At 35.7% G+C, this 16,560-nt stretch overlaps 1 protein-coding gene across 1 annotated transcript in view; it reads left to right on the plus strand.

The window, feature by feature from the left end:
• The first annotated feature begins 1,474 nt into the window (after nucleotides 1–1,474).
• LOC125658620 (heat shock 70 kDa protein 12A-like) overlaps nucleotides 1,475–16,560 on the plus strand; it is a 15,330-nt gene continuing 244 nt past the window's right edge. The window contains exons 1-4 of the mRNA XM_048889927.2: nucleotides 1,475–2,032; nucleotides 5,481–5,738; nucleotides 14,315–14,462; nucleotides 15,602–16,560. The exon at nucleotides 15,602–16,560 is cut by the window's right edge and continues 244 nt beyond it. Of these exons, the coding sequence (XP_048745884.1) occupies nucleotides 1,658–2,032; nucleotides 5,481–5,738; nucleotides 14,315–14,462; nucleotides 15,602–16,560 (1,740 nt within the window). The 5' untranslated portion in view covers nucleotides 1,475–1,657. The remainder of the gene's footprint in view (nucleotides 2,033–5,480; nucleotides 5,739–14,314; nucleotides 14,463–15,601) is intronic.

The following is a 16,560-nucleotide window of genomic DNA, read 5'->3' on the forward strand; positions in this document are numbered from 1 at the left end:
TTTTTCTTCTTCATTTGTGAAACAACACACTGTCATAATCGGGGTGGGTGGGGGGGGGGGGGGGGGGGGGGGGGGGGGGGGGGACAAAGCCGGATGGTACCAACAGGCGCTTGCTTAATATTTTATTTAAACTTAGTATGCAAAATAATACGCAAAAATCCACCGTTTAAAGATACATAATAATGCATTAGTATGAGGCATCAATAAGTAAGTAAGTATAAGTAACTCATTTCCAATTTTGGGCCCAGAGGGCATACAAAGAATACAAATATAATAATTTTTGTCTTCTTGAGATTGACAGACAGGCAATATTTTTTTTTTACAGTAGCTTTCAAGCTTATTTATACACTGCTGAAGTCCTCTTTCAGTTTTAGAAATTAATACTAAATCATCAGCATACAATAGACAATTTAGGGAAATGTCGCCTAATTTAACCGGATCATCATTATCATTAAATAAAGATGGTAGACCATTGATTAGTATTATAAAGAGATTTGGGCTTAAGTTATCTCCTTGTCCCACTGGTAAGTTTGTTTTGAAGTTTTACGGACATTGAGTTTGTCCTGTACATATTCTTAATGACCTTATAAAAAGCACAGGCACCTGAAGTATGGATATTACTACCCCCCCCCCCCCCCCCCCCACTTTTCATAATTTTTTTGGTGGCAATAATTTCTCTGAAATGTATGAATTCCCAGTCTATCCCATCCCTCTTTCGATTCATGTAATCGTTTCACGCTTTTTGTAAGCTTTAGAGATTGGCATTCTACCGGTATAATAGTAGAAGGCCAATCTCTAAAGCTTACAAAAAGCGTAAAACGATTACATGAATCGAAAGAGGGATGAGATAGACTGGGAATTCATACATTTAAAAAAAAAAAACAACTTATGAAAGGGGGGGGGGGTAGTAATATCCATACTTCAGGTGCCTGTGATAAAAAGGCCCTATTATGTCTAGCTGGTGCAACCTGTGTAATAAGGCAGAGTGTAAAAAAAGTGTCAAAGGCTTTAGAAAAATCAATGAAGCAAACATACAGTTTGGATCTATTATTTGTATATTTTTGAATTAGGGTTCTAAGTACAAACATGTGGTCACTAGTTCTGGCTTTTGGTTGAAAGCCAGTTTGAACCTTATTGATAATATTGTTGGGGTCCAAGTAATTTTGTAACCTGGTATTCAGTATGCTATTAAATACTTTGGATAACCAAGAAGTTATTGTTATTCCTCTATAATTTGAGGAGTCATGAATGGTGGATTCTGGGGATGACTTCCTGTTTTCTAAGTAATTTCTGCTTCCCTTGTTCACAAGAAGCTTTATGATTTTACAAAATTCTGACCTTCTCATAACATTATTGCATAAAATATCCCAATCTGATTAAAATCAGCTCCTCGATCCGCTCCTTTATTTCTTTTGATTTGTCGCTACTCGAGGCGACAAATCAAAAGAAATAAAGGAGCGGATCGAGGAGCTGATTTTAATCAGATTGAAAATATTATTGCATAAAATATCCGTGTTCGGTTCCGCTCCGTCTTCCGTTTCGTTTTAGCAAGATCTTAAATGGGCTTCCGTATCTAAATCTGTAAAGGCTCAAAACGAAAGTAGATCTATATCTAGCTCAGCTCTTGAGTTCGGGGAACTGACAGCTAGATACCTCGATGGCGGGATCGAAGAAGAAGTTCATGGTAGTGGCCGCCATCGACTTCGGTACGACTTACAGTGGATACGCATTTTCTTTTCTGAGTGACTTTAGGAAAGATCCTCTCAAAGTGTACACTAACGAACAATGGGAGAATGGAGGGGACGGGACCTTTAAGACCCCCACGTCCATTTTGTTTGACGAACACCAGCGATTTCATTCCTTTGGATATGCTGCCGAGAAAAAATATGCTTCGTTGGCGTCTGAAGAAGAGGATGATGAAAATAGCGAAAGTGACGATGACGAGCCAAAGGAAAGTCATCGAAATTGGTTTTATTTCCGGAGATTTAAAATGACTTTGTTCAGGACAATGTCACAAGGAGGTAGACCGAGGGTAGGTTAGATCTTCTCCGTCTGTCTGTCTCTCTGTCTCTGTCTCTGTCTCTCTCTCTCTCTCTCTCCCATGTACCTCGTCGTTACAGAAACACTGACCGAGATATTGAATTTCACAATATTTTGTATACATTATATATATTTTAAAACTAGTACAGGAGATGTTTTTAAAACGCTGAACGGAAAATTGTTATGAGGAGGTCGGGATTTCAAAGGAAGCAGAAATTACAGAGAAAACGGGAAGTCATCTGTTTCATATAGTAATGCACATGTATTTTAAAATCCTTATAACGTGTTATGAAAAATATCAAGCAAGCGCCTGGTTTTCCCCCTGACATCCCCCAATCCGATTGTGACAGATTTTTTTTTAACAAAATTATATTTAAAAAAAAAAAATTCAAATCGAACTTGCTTTTAGATAATCGAACTAAATATTTTTAAGATAATTGAACTTAAATTTGAATTTAGTTCTACGCCTGGTATAATATACATTTATGTATCACATAAAATTTTAAAACGAACGATTACGCGTACGGTGTGTATAAAAATGTAAAGGTGAAAGTTTGTATGACCCTCGTTTTATGTTTGAATGGAATTTAAAGGTCAACATCTCATTATTAATCTAAATAATAAGATTCCAGTATTTAGATTAGAAATAAATTGCCAAAAAGTTCTCGCCTATTTAGGATTGGAGTGCTGCAGCCACTGAGTCTCTGATGATTAAAACATAAATCAAACACAATCTTAATGCTGAGTTTGTTGGCTGTAGAATAAAATGATGAATTATCGTTGTTTCACACACTCTCTTTTCTAAGTACACACATATACTGTATAATGTGTAAATACATATTTGTTTTGCCACGAGAGAGCGGGCGGGGGTGGGGTGTGTGTTATAAACTCTGTATTCTTTCCATCCGGGTTAGAATAGGTTCTCAGTACCCCCTTGCTTGTCGTAAGAGGCGACTAAATGGGGCGGTCCTTCGGATGAAACCGCAAAACTGAGGCCCCGTGTCACATCAGCTGTGGCACGATCTATAAAGTTTCATCCCTGTTCAAAGGTCGAAGCGCTGAACATAGGCTTAGGTTTTACAGCCCTTCATCGGCAGTGGTGACGTCTCCTCATGAGTGAAAAATTCTCGAGAGGTACGTTAAACAATGTCCATCAACCAACCATTCTCTACCAATAGGCGTCGCTACTAACACTTCTGTCTATGCCGGATTTACAAGATTCTTGTAAAATGGTTTGTGACTCTTATACAAACGTTTAGCTTAGCTTAATTAAAGTACACCTTATTATAAATACTTGGGTACCTTTTTTTCTGCGTAGTTTTAGTACCACTAAATCTGAACTATGTAACACAGGCCTCAAAGGATTTTATAAATTGAAAAAAGACTTTTAATGTTTAGCACCAGGAATTAAAACAAGTACTCATCTCTTTGACCACACAATAAAACCAATTTTATTATATAATTCTGAAATATGGAGTGGATACATAGGTTCATGGAATAAATTAAAATCATCACCATTTGATCCAGACAAACTTTTTAAATCACTTCACTGTGAGAAGCTTCATCATAAATATTCTAAATGTATACATAAGAAAAGTACAAATTTTGCTGCACTATCAGAATTGGGGAGATTTCCTCTACATCATGATATTTTGAAATCAATCATTTGTTATTGGTACAGGCTTGAAAACCAAAATGAATTTAAACTACTTAAGGATGCTTATCTATGTAGTAAATCTTTACATTTCAACAAACTGTCATGGTACTCACTAGTAGAAAAAGCTTTAGAATATGTTAAAATTGGATATCCGTTAAGAGATTTTAGTCAGTATAGATTTAAGAAAATTGTAAAGAAATTACTCTGAGATAAATACACTGAAACCTGGTACAATAATCGATATAAATTAATTGATGGGAAACTGTGCACTTATTTTAAACTTAAGGAGCACTTTGGTTTTGAGAACTATCTTAATAAAATTAAAAATTTTGATATTAGAAGATCTATTTGTAAGTTACGGATATTAGCTCATAAATTAATGATTGAAGTTGGTAGATATTCTGGTATTACTAGGAATGAACGAATATGTAACAAATGCAACTCCGGTTTATTAGGTGATGAGATTCATTTTTTGATTAAATGTGAAAAGTTTGCTGATGAAAGAAATTTTTTTTGTGGTGCTATGGAAAAAACAGTTAAATTTTTTACCAAACTCAATGATGAACAAAAATTCATTTACATACTATGTTCTGAAGAGCTATCCATTCTAAATATAACTGGAAAATTTATTTTGAACAATATATGACACTGTATTTGTATATAACTTATGTAATCACTTCTTTCTTTACTTGTATATAATTATGTACATTATTTGTATGTATTATCATGCTGCCCCTTGAGGGCCCTTGATTGGAAAATAAAATATGTATGTATGTAATATGTATGTATGGTGCAGAATTTTAAGATAAATTGTTTTTCCACTTGTAAACAAATTCACAAAATTTTGATTGAAATAAAGCATTTTTTTTTAATCTTTGGTGTTATGTTAGCGACATTAATCAGTTTATCTAACTTATGTTCCGTTTTCTCGCCGCGTTTTAGCAACACCCTCATACTTGGATACATAGTGCCGCATTCTTTTTTTTTTTTTTTCTCCTTTTTTTTTTTTTTTTTAAACCTTTTCCCCCCATTTAATTTTTTTAATGCATGGCGTCCAAGGCCGGATCATTGAGGTTTTTGTTTTAAAATGAACCAACGCCTGCCGTGACCTCTTTTTAAGTGCTGAGTGCTTGTCGTCGAAGTCATTACCTAGATGTTGGACGTCTCATGCTTGATGCAGCCACCGCAAAAGCGAGCGTCCCGATTGCATGCGAAGAGAACACCTTAATCTTTAGACTGCCGTGACAGTCAGTTTTGGCATTCGTCGGAACCCATGGGTTTCTCTCCGTTCAACTGCATTCAGTGTGCACTTTAACGGAGAGAAAACCCGTGGGTTCCGACGATGTAGTTTTGGTAGAGGCTTCCCATTTTCTACCCAGAGTTCCGTGCGCTGCGAGCGCTTGATAACGCATCCTCTCATGTATAGTTTTTGTTCAATGTCCGGCATAGAAATATTTGATCCAGGTCATAACGATATAGAAAGCACGAAAGTTCTTAATGACCAGATGCTGCGTCATGACTCCTTATAAAATCTTTTGACTTAGTAAGAAACCTTTTTTTTTTTCAGAACGTTGAAACATTATAGTGACGAATTATCAATTTTGATCACAAAAACCAACAATTAAAATTCTCTAAGTGTGAAAAATGCACACGCTGTGCCATTACCATGGAACACTTCTGGTTTTCATTTTCTGTCGCAGTTTTACTTAAGTGACACTGTGATCATGAATCTGACTCGTTTATTTTATTTAATTTATTTTTTACTCATTTTGATTTCTGACAGAGTAAAAAAATCACAAAAGATATGCAGCTTACTGCTGAGAATGGGAATAAAATGCCTGCAGTCAGAGTTTTCTCGGAAGCGATACGCTTCTTGAAGGACCACTTAGACAAAACTTTAGCAAAGCGACTCGAGACCAAAGACGAAAGCGGGAAATCCTCACAGCAAACCTCATGGGCTGACGACATTCGCTGGATCCTCACCGTTCCTGCCATCTGGTCAAACGAGGCCAAGCAGTTTATGAGAGCAGCTGCTGAACAGGTTAGTGGAGAAAAGAAGCAGCTAACAGCGCGTGAGCAATGACAGACCGTTCAGTGTACGTAAGCTTCTAAAAGTTCGTGAGCAGTGACAGACTATTGAGTGTGTAAGAGTTCATGAGCAGTGACAGACTATTGAGTGTGTGTGTAAGCAGTGAGAGTTCGTGAACAGTGACAGACTATTGAGTGTGTGTGTAAGCAGTGAGAGTTCGTGAGCAGTGACAGACTATTGAGTGTGTGTAAGAGTTCATGAGCAGTGACAGACTATTGAGTGTGTGTGTAAGCAGTGAGAGTTCGTGAACAGTTACTGACTATTGAGTGTGTGTAAGCAGTGAGAGTTCATGAGCAGTTACCGACTATTGAGTGTGTGTGTAAGCAGTGAGAGTTCATGAGCAGTTACCGACTATTGAGTGTGTGTAAGCAGTGAGAGTTCGTGAGCAGTGACAGACTATTGAGTGTGTGTGTAAGCAGTGAGAGTTCGTGAACAGTTACCGACTATTGAGTGTGTGTGTAAGCAGTGAGAGTTCATGAGCAGTGACAGACTATTGAGTGTGTGTGTAAGCAGTGAGAGTTCGTGAGCAGTGACAGACTATTGAGTGTGTGTGTAAGCAGTGAGAGTTCGTGAGCAGTTACCGACTATTGAGTGTGTGTGTGTAAGCAGTGAGAGTTCATGAGCAGTTACCGACTATTGAGTGTGTGTGTAAGCAGTGAGAGTTCGTGAGCAGTTACCGACTATTGAGTGTGTGTGTAAGCAGTGATAGTTCGTGAGCAGTTACCGACTATTGAGTGTGTGTGTAAGCAGTGAGAGTTCGTGAGCAGTGACAGACTATTGAGTGTGTATAAAATTTCGTGAACAGTGACAGACTATTGAGTGTGTGTGTAATCAGTGAAAATGCATGAAAGAGAGCGCGTGGACAGTTTCAGTCCACGGGGTTTGTGAGTGTTAAGGTAGGTAAATACTATTAGAAATTTCTGTCAATCAAAATATTTTTTCATTTAAATAACTTTAACAACTCATAAACTAACTAAAAAACCCATATTAGACATACCTTTGCAGGTTTATTTTTATACTATGTGCTACAGAGCACATATACCCCCAAATGCAAAAGCCAAATTTGAACACAAGGATGCATGATCTCATGTTTTATTAATTTATGTACCAAAGCACATCATATTAAGCTATAATATATAAAAACGAATAGATATTCATTTACTGAGAGAATTTTTAAAGATATTCAATTGAAAACATACACAATTGCTGTTTAATCTGCTCACATCCTTCAGAAAAAAATCACAGAATATCGCAATTTTGAAACATTCTCAAAATCTAAAATGTTTACATGCCAGTTTTTCTTTAAAAATATTTAGAATTATATCTAAGGTTAACAAAAAACCACATTTTACCATAGTTGACTAGAGATATTTTACAAAATGCTCTCTTGAATACGTAAACCCCCCATTTTTAAATTTAAGTTTTACAATTATTCTTTGCACACTTTAAAAATAGTAAATTGTAACAGCAAATACAGTCTTAAAATCAAGATTAACAGAATATAACAATATATATAGGCGTAAAACATACTGAAAATTTTGTCCTACCAGACAATTAGAACACGAGGAGGGGGGGGGGGGCACCCCCCTTCCTTTTTCTCACAATTTTGCGTGCGTGCGTTATTTTTCTTTTCCTTTTTTATGGCGTCGAGCTTTGCTCGAACGGCATCTAGTCAGCGTGTACGACTGAATCAGCTGAAAAGTTTACGCGACCGAAGGTGTCAGACTATCGATGCTTCCGCGGAAAAATCCCGCGCTTTTTGTAATGGCGTATGAATATCTGTACTGTTTAATGATTTACGACATTTTAAAGTTGTTAATGAGAAACAAATGAAAATTATCACATTGATTTACTTTAACATATAAAAACTTTCACAAAAAATAAAAACAAATCAAATAAAAATTCCAATTTCAATGCGAACTACATTTGCAAAGTCACGTGATGTCTGAAACGATAGCGTGTCTAGACGAAAGATAGCGTGGGTTTTGTTTGTAAACATTGCGTGCTGTTGGCGAAATTTAAACTGAGAAATAGTGTATCGCGGATTATTTATGGTCATTATATTTTAGGGTAGGTAATGTTTATTTGACTACATAGCATTCTCAGTAGGGTATTAACGTATCTGTAGGTTTGCAAATCATTTGTCAACTCGGTATATAAACACTGGCACGTGTTAATGTTATTGTAAACAAACCAAGCACGGAAGCATTCATTATTATAAGGCTTTCAAGTAAAGGTTTTTGTGGAGGTAAAAGTTACTGAATCAACAAATATTTTTTTTAATCTGACTAGATTTTCATCTCTTGAGATGCTAGCAGTGATATATACTACAAATGGTCCATAGTTGTTTACATTGTTGCACATATTTCTTATTAAAATTTTGGTTTAAAACTTATTTCTTGTTTTTATTATGTTATCAACAAGTACATGCAATGCTGCCCTTTACAACTATTAAAAGGAGAGTTCTCACAACAGTTGACTTTTTCACTAAATATCTTAATGCACAAATTTTCAGTTCTTTGTGAATTACATCTGTGCCAAGGATTGTAGAGTACTCCCTTGGCTAGCAAAGATGTGTGAATAATTGAGAGCAATGGTTGATCACAAAAATCTTCATTATTTAATAACATTAGATATTGTAAATAATCCTTTGAAAAATATTCTGAAGAAATGAATGGAATTGTAAAAAAATATATCTGTAATTGAATTTTTTTGTGAAAAGAGCTACTGTACAGATGTATTAGAAGCATTATTCCTGTATGAAGGATAAATATTCTTGGTATTGCTTGAATTCAAAGCTGTATGTGTGTTTTTAATACATGTACAGCTAATCTTCGTTATCGGGAATATGTAAATAGAGTTGCCAGTCCAAACCACTTCTTTTTTGTGTGTGTGTTATCCTTGTTATCGCAAATCCTTGGATGTCTCAAATTTAATTTCAGTCCTGTTGAATTTGCAATAACAAGGTGTGACTGTAGTCAATGGCATCAAAATATTCACAGGTAGAAGACTCTCCATTGAGATTTATATAAAGCTATATCTACTCTGTGTACATACAATAAGGGATGAAGCATTGATAAACTGGACAGTACATAGTTTCATTATAATCTTTTCTTTCTTAGCACGACGCCATTGTGGCCCTTCAGGCCTTTGATTTTTTTTTTGGCTATCAATCATATCATACATAAAAATACATACATACTTATAGAAAAAGTAAATATAGTGTAACATACAATTCATGTAGATTCCAGCAACTACAGCTCATGTACAAATAATTTTGTTTCTTGAAAGTACTTATGAAGAAGAGTTCAAATATTAAACAACTTTAATTTGCGGATGATTTTCTGAGGCTTTATAATTCTGGGTTTCTTTGAACCAAACACAAACTCACTAAAAACAGTTTGAATTCCACTGTGAGGGTCAAGCCTATGTATGATTTTTAATTTGTTCAGGCTTAGATTGCAAGCTATATATTGAGCCTTTTAGAGATCAGTGTAGATATTATATTGCTTTGTACCATTGGAGCTAGTGAGGACTTGACACTATAATAATCCATGGTAAATATATCTGAAGATTCACATTTGAATGCTAAATTTGACTCGTACAGTTCTCGTAAACTACAAACATCAGACAAAGAAGTTATAACCGGTACGTAATTAAGGATATGAATGCGGGACGATGATCACGTGATGATTGCGAATTTATTATAAATTTAGAACCGGACGCAGCGTAGTTTTATTCCTCGTTCACACGAAGAATTTAATTCGCATTAAACCTAAGTTAATGCGAATTAAATCTGAACCGCGTTCACACGGAGATTTTAATGCGCATTAGTTTACTTCGAATTAAAATTGACGTCGCGATTTAATGCGAATTAAATTTACTTCGCATTAGCTCCGTGTGAACGCTAAGCGAAGCTAATTCGCATTAAATGTACACGCATGCGTAATGGCATATCTGGGTCACATGCATCATACCCGTGGTCAGCTATATATATTAATTTTAGATTTGTGCGAAAAACTAATCAAAATGATAATATTCACTAAAAAACATGTACACACAGCATGTCATTAGATAATGTCAGACGTAAATATGTGCTCTGCATACAGATTAATATATAAGGAAGGAATTGCTTTTAAATAAAACAAAAATGTTTTAAAATAGTGATACATGTAATATTCTCTTATTTTACATTAACAAATATGCCGCTCATTGTTTTAAAAATTCTTTTTATACTATATGACGTCATAGTAGACTTATACGTATTAGTAATTAAAAATTACGTCACAACAGTAGTCAGCAGAATGGTGAAAGGGACGCGGACGTTCCGGGGTTGTTTGTTTGTTTTTTGTTTTTTTTAAATTCTTTTTAAAATATCTATAAAAATAATAATATAGTCAATCCTTTAATTCATTTCCCGCACCCTTTAATTTAGAGATGCATACGAATTTAATGCGCATTAATTTAATGCGCATTATTTTGCTTCGCATCAAATTTAATGCGAAGTAAAATTTAATGCTCATCCGTGTGAACGAGGCATTAAAAGCTTCCCGACAAAAATCACAATGCTCTACAGATATACTATATGACGTCACAATAAAAAAGTACGTCACGACGTTGTACCGCGGGGAAAATGTCGTCATATTTTGTCATAATTTGCTATACCGCTGTCAAGTGTAAATCTGTTGATTGAATTCTTGTCAAATGATAATTTTTATTTCTATTTTATATTGATTACAAATCTCCCTTTTCAAATACACATCTACATTGTGTATATTATATATATAGTATGCGCCACAGTAATTTTGATAGTATAGCCTATAAGTAACCGACATTGCTCCTACATGTACATGCAATTTGAATCTAGGCATTTACAAAAGGAAAGTCAATCGTACGTAAACAATGACTCGGTGCAAGTGTAAGAGGATGATCGTTTGTTGATATTTACTATAGTAATGTGAAACTAGAACTGGACACACATTTCTACCGAATCTTGCTTGGGAAACGTACGAACTATTCAGGTGCTTAAATTATAATCGATCATTGTTTGCGAAAAATACCCCACCCCACCCCATATGCCGAAGATCGATACTTTTGGTCAAATATTAACGTCCATGCTAGGAATGTTTAATTTTCTCAAGCATTTTCATGTAAATCTAAATACGCTTTATCTCTCAAACTATTGTATATTACAAATTATTTTTACTAACTTTACGAAACACTGCTGCGAAAATGGTAACTAATGATACACGTCAGAAAGTATGCGAGAAGCAGACGTGTGAAAAAGAAAAAAGTGCAAAGTCACAACGTGTGCAACACATAAATTCCTTGATAAATAGCATGGAGACGATCGAGTCCAGCGACACTAGCTCTCCTGGCCGCGGAAGTACTGTTGATCTTGTAAACGAAGTAGTAGCTTATATTGAAGTTAACTAGATCTAACCCCGTGGTTTGAAGGAAGACGAATTGTTGAGCTAGACGTTTTATCCAAAGTCATGTATAATATATGTTCATGTATATTTAAAAAAGATAAGAATTTTAATTTGCTTTCATTAACTCAATTTTAGTTCCATGACCATGAAAATTATAAATATTTCAATAGGTTCAAAACAAATATAGTTTCTAATAATGTATTCCAAAACAGGCACAAAGAATTAGGCTGCCTTTGATATCAAGATCAAAATTAAAGGTTTATGCCATGGATTTGTGTTCGGACTATATCTTCCATTTTCTTCTACAAAGGCATACCATATTTTTACACAATTTATACCTTTTAACAACACCCTTTGGGAGATTGGGGTAAGCGGGGGGTATTGTTAGTGAGCATTGCTCACAATACATCTTGTTACTTTTAACAGTAGTTGTAGATGAAAAGAATATAAGTTTGAAAGTTATTATTTAAAAAATATTCCGCCAACCCTAACCCCAAGTGAACATATCAATGAATAACTTCAAGGACGCCTACCTCAAATCACCCCGTCATATTTCTATAGGAAATTAAATATATGAATAGCTTTTAATTGCAGTGTTTGCAAAAAAATTCATGGTATGAATAGCTTTTAATTGCAGTGTTTGCAAAAAAATTCATTGTATGAATAGCTTTTAATTGCAGTGTTTGCAAAAAAATTCATTGACAGATTTTTGAGCAGTGCTTCATTTAGTATCTGGATTACCCTGTTTTTGAGTACTAATTTCCACCCCAAATCCTTAAATTTTCCCAATTTCTTATTATACGGTTATGTTTAAAGGACACATCTCGTGTTTTCAAAGTATACAGAATTATATGCATTTTGTCTTCCTTATGCTTATAGAAATTAATTGTAATAGTTCGTTCGCTGAAGTATTGCGATAATTAGCCACAATACGGACTTAAATCTAAGCCCCGATTTCAAAAAGACTAGTTAATTAGATAGGTAGTCACGTGGTACAGTGACGTCATATGCGACCTTCGTCCATCAACTTGTTGTAAAAGTAGTGTTAGATATTTTTAAAAACTCGGGTTTTAGGGGCCTAATTTATTTACCATGGATAACATTTATTTCGATGTTGACAAATTTCTCGAGTCTTATATCTTTTAGCCACCAGTGCATACAAATAGCGACCCAAATTTAGCGAGAAAAGCGAGTATGAAATCTGCATAAATTTGCGAGTAAATAATGTTTACATCGGATCACTGTCTAAACACAATTTGGTAATGCCATGTCTGTAAACAACTGTAATTAGCGGTGTTTCTTTTCTAAAATAAACAGTGCAACTATTATTAAATTTATTTTTGGAGAAGTTAGATAGGCTTAAATTATGATACGATTACATGTATGTATCATTGAAAACTAGGCCTACTGTCACGGGCGCATTTCGAAAAAGAAAAAATAATAATAATGATCAAACTTATTATGAAAATCACAATACTTTTAAATTATTTTATTAAAGCAATTTTATTAGGCCTAATCATTATTTTTTGTTATCAACACGTTGTTACTTAGGAAGTGGGAGCGCGGCGTGCTGTTGTTGTAAACACATAGCGTTCCTTAAAAATAATGTAAGCATTATAATTCAATTCAAAGTCGGGAAATATTATATTTTATTATTTATAATTGAAAGTTCAATTATCTTTTATCTTTAAATTTCTTTTTTAAAACTACCAGTTGGTAGACACTGCTAGCAAAGTTCTGCCTATATGTTGTTACAAGGTGAAGGTCAGTTGGTGCGAGTGTGTATTGAATTCGAGAGCAGAACGGAAAGCATATGCCGTAGGCCTATATGTAACTGCGTAGCTTCGATAGAACCATTTTCTCGCAGTTTATCTACGTATTTGTCCAAGTGCTTGTTTGAAAAAGTACAGGGACAAATTTTACTGGGGGGTTTTATGGCAAAGTTGTTGTGCCGACAAAAAATATTTACGTCTTGTCCCTCATACCTTCCTTCGAAAATTGAAAAAAACACAGTCCAAATCTTCTCTACTGACAGCAAGTACACCCTTAAACGGCACAAAACACCCTAATGCAGTGTTATTTACAAACTGTTAATGTGATAATTGTTTGTTTGTCAATTAAATCTAATCTGTTTATGAAATGACTATCAACTGTTTTCAAATCTTCTCGCGCGAGGTCGCATATGACGTCACAGATAATGGCGCGTAAAATATCGAAGAAAATATGCATATCGCAAGATTTGAATTTCATCGCTTTCAAACTCGAAAACTACGCAAACTGTTTCATTTAAAACACATGTAAAGTAGTTTTAGGCATGAAATGAATTAATTTTGCTGAAAAAATTAAAAAGTTTAAAAACATGCGATGTGTCCTTTAAGCATTTTATTATTATTTATTTTATATTTTGCATATATTTTAAAGATTATTGTAAAAGATATATATAAAAATTCCATCAAATTATTATTTTGAAGTGAAAATCGAAATGATCTTGTAAAATTCACAATTTTCGAAAAGGGGGGTAATTCAAAGCTAATTATCTCCCTTGTATACCTAGAAAGTGGCCATGAAATTTATTATACACATTGTAAAGGACATCCTGATGGTGCTTCATGAAAAAAAAGAAACAATATTCATGGACGAGTTATTTTTGGCCACATCGTCCCGCATGTCCTTAAGAGTGATTAGTGAATTCAGACTGTTGAGGTGAAATGTCAAGTTATGTGCGTGTGAGGGAAAATTCGGGCAATATTAAATGTGATTATATGCATGGTGAAATGTAATAAATACCATTATATTGTTTGTGAATTTTCATCTTAGTCAGTAGAATCGTTCCAAAAACTGACCACCATCTTAATTTGTACCTTCTACAAACGCAGTCAGAAAGTGTCAACATTGTGTAGATGAAATTAGTACACACATCTAGTCCTAATTCAGATTCTAGCTTTCATAAAACAAGTCAAACAGTTGCCTCCCTCATGCATTCGATCGTTCATATGGACGACGTTTGGGCCATTCGGGCTCCATTGCTTCTTGTCTTTTCATGCATCACAAAGTTTATTATTATCATCATGAGTAAGGCATTATGTAATTTTTCAGGCCGGCATTAAAGGTAACCAGTTAATGTTGGCACTAGAACCGGAAGCAGCTGCCATGTTTTGTAAGCAGATGGCGCTTAGCAAAACTGATGACTTAGAGGTCAACACTTACCAGCCAGGGAAAAAGTTTGTGGTGGTGGATTGTGGGGGTAAGGGCATCATTCTGAGATCATGCAAATTGTGTATGTTCATGCAACATGACGTATTTTCATGGAGAACTGAGACTTTATTTCTGTAAAAACGTCAAAGACCAGCATTATCAAGGTAGTTGTACTCTATGTTATGACACGTGCGTCTCATATCTGGAGACAGTGTTTGACAATGTCGTGACTTGACTGATAGGTATTCTTGTGTTTGACAATGTTTTGACTTGACTGATAGGTATTCTTGTGTTTGACAATGTTTTGACTTGACTGATAGGTATTCTTGTGTTTGACAATGTTTTGACTTGACTGATAGGTATTCTTGTGTTTGACAATGTTTTGACTTGACTGATAGGTATTCTTGTGTTTGACAATGTTTTGACTTGACTGATAGGTATTCTTTTGTTTGACAATGTTTTGACTTGACTGATAGGTATTCTTGTGTTTGACAATGTCGTGACTTGACTGATAGGTATTCTTGTGTTTGACAATGTTTTGACTTGACTGATAGGTATTCTTGTGTTTGACAATGTTTTGACTTGACTGATAGGTATTCTTGTGTTTGACAATGTTTTGACTTGACTGATAGGTATTCTTGTGTTTGACAATGTTTTGACTTGACTGATAGGTATTCTTGTGTTTGACAATGTCGTGACTTGACTGATAGGTATTCTTGTGTTTGACAATGTCGTGACTTGACTGATAGGTATTCTGGAGACAGTGTTTGACAATGTCGTGACTTGACTGATAGGTATTCTTGTGTTTGACAATGTCGTGACTTGACTGATAGGTATTCTGGAGACAGTGTTTGACAATGTCGTGACTTGACTGATAGGTATTCTTGTGTTTGACAATGTCGTGACTTGACTGATAGGTATTCTGGAGACAGTGTTTGACAATGCCGAGACTTTACTATTCTTTCAGGGACAGTGATGATGGACATCTTCGCAAGCCAAGGGTGAGGAGCAGAATGGACCGAAAACCCTTGACTTGCGAAGATGGATGACGGGTGGTTCACATAAAGTGATGACGGGTGGTTCACATAAAGTGATGATGGGTGGTTCACATAAAGTGATGACGGGTGGTTCACATAAAGTGATGACGGGTGGTTCACGTAAAGTGATGACGAATTGGTTTTCTTGCAGGAGGGACAGTGGACGTGACAGCTCATAAAGTGATGACGGGCGGTTTTCTTCAGGAGCTGCACTGCGCCACAGGTGACGCCATTGGGGGGACCAATGTCGACAAAATGTTCTTCAGCGCTTTGACTGACTGGCTTGGGACTGAGGTGATGAAACAGTTTAAACAAGACAACGCCTCTGACATGTTGGAACTAGAGAGAAGTTTTGAATCCAAGAAGCGAGGAATCGGTCGGGATAACCATGACGACAATATTACATTTTCTAATTTGGGAGAACTTTGTAAGATTTATAAAGAACAGACGGGTTTTTCTGTTAAATCAAAGATTTCTGAACTGGGCTTACATAAAAAGGTAACAGTTTTTAAGGAAAACAAGATTCGATTTCAGTCTGGTTTCTTGCGGGAGCTGGTGTTTGACGGACCCATCAACGCTATAGTGAATCATTTGGAGAGGCTCTTTCTAAACCCGTCCGTGTCCGGTATTGACACAATTTTGTTAGTGGGAGGGTTTTCTGATTGTCCCATACTTCAACAAAGAGTCAGAGACTCTTTCCCCAATAGAATTATCATAAACCCACCAGAGGCCAATCTGGCTGTGTTAAAAGGTGCGGTCATCTTCGGGCACGATCCCAAATCTGTGTCCCAAAGACTGAGTCCGAAATATTACGGTATTGCGGTCAACGTTCCATTTGAAAGAGGAAAACATCCGGAGAGTCACAAGATGAACATAGATGGCAGTGAAGTGTGCACCGACGTTTTTAAATGCCTGATCGAGAAAAACGCGCCGCTGACTCGCATAGAGAAGGTATTCACTACCTCCACCGAGTATGTTCGTCAGGGAAATATAGAAATATATGAAGCGGACTCCCTTGTTTCGTATTGCAACGGTTCCGGTTGTCGCATGCTGGGCAATGTCATTGTTGAAATTTCAGACTTAATTGGCGATCAAAAGCGAGAAATCGAC

The sequence above is a fragment of the Ostrea edulis genome, chromosome 9, assembly GCF_947568905.1.
Source record: "Ostrea edulis chromosome 9, xbOstEdul1.1, whole genome shotgun sequence".
Lineage (NCBI taxonomy): Eukaryota > Metazoa > Mollusca > Bivalvia > Ostreida > Ostreidae > Ostrea > Ostrea edulis.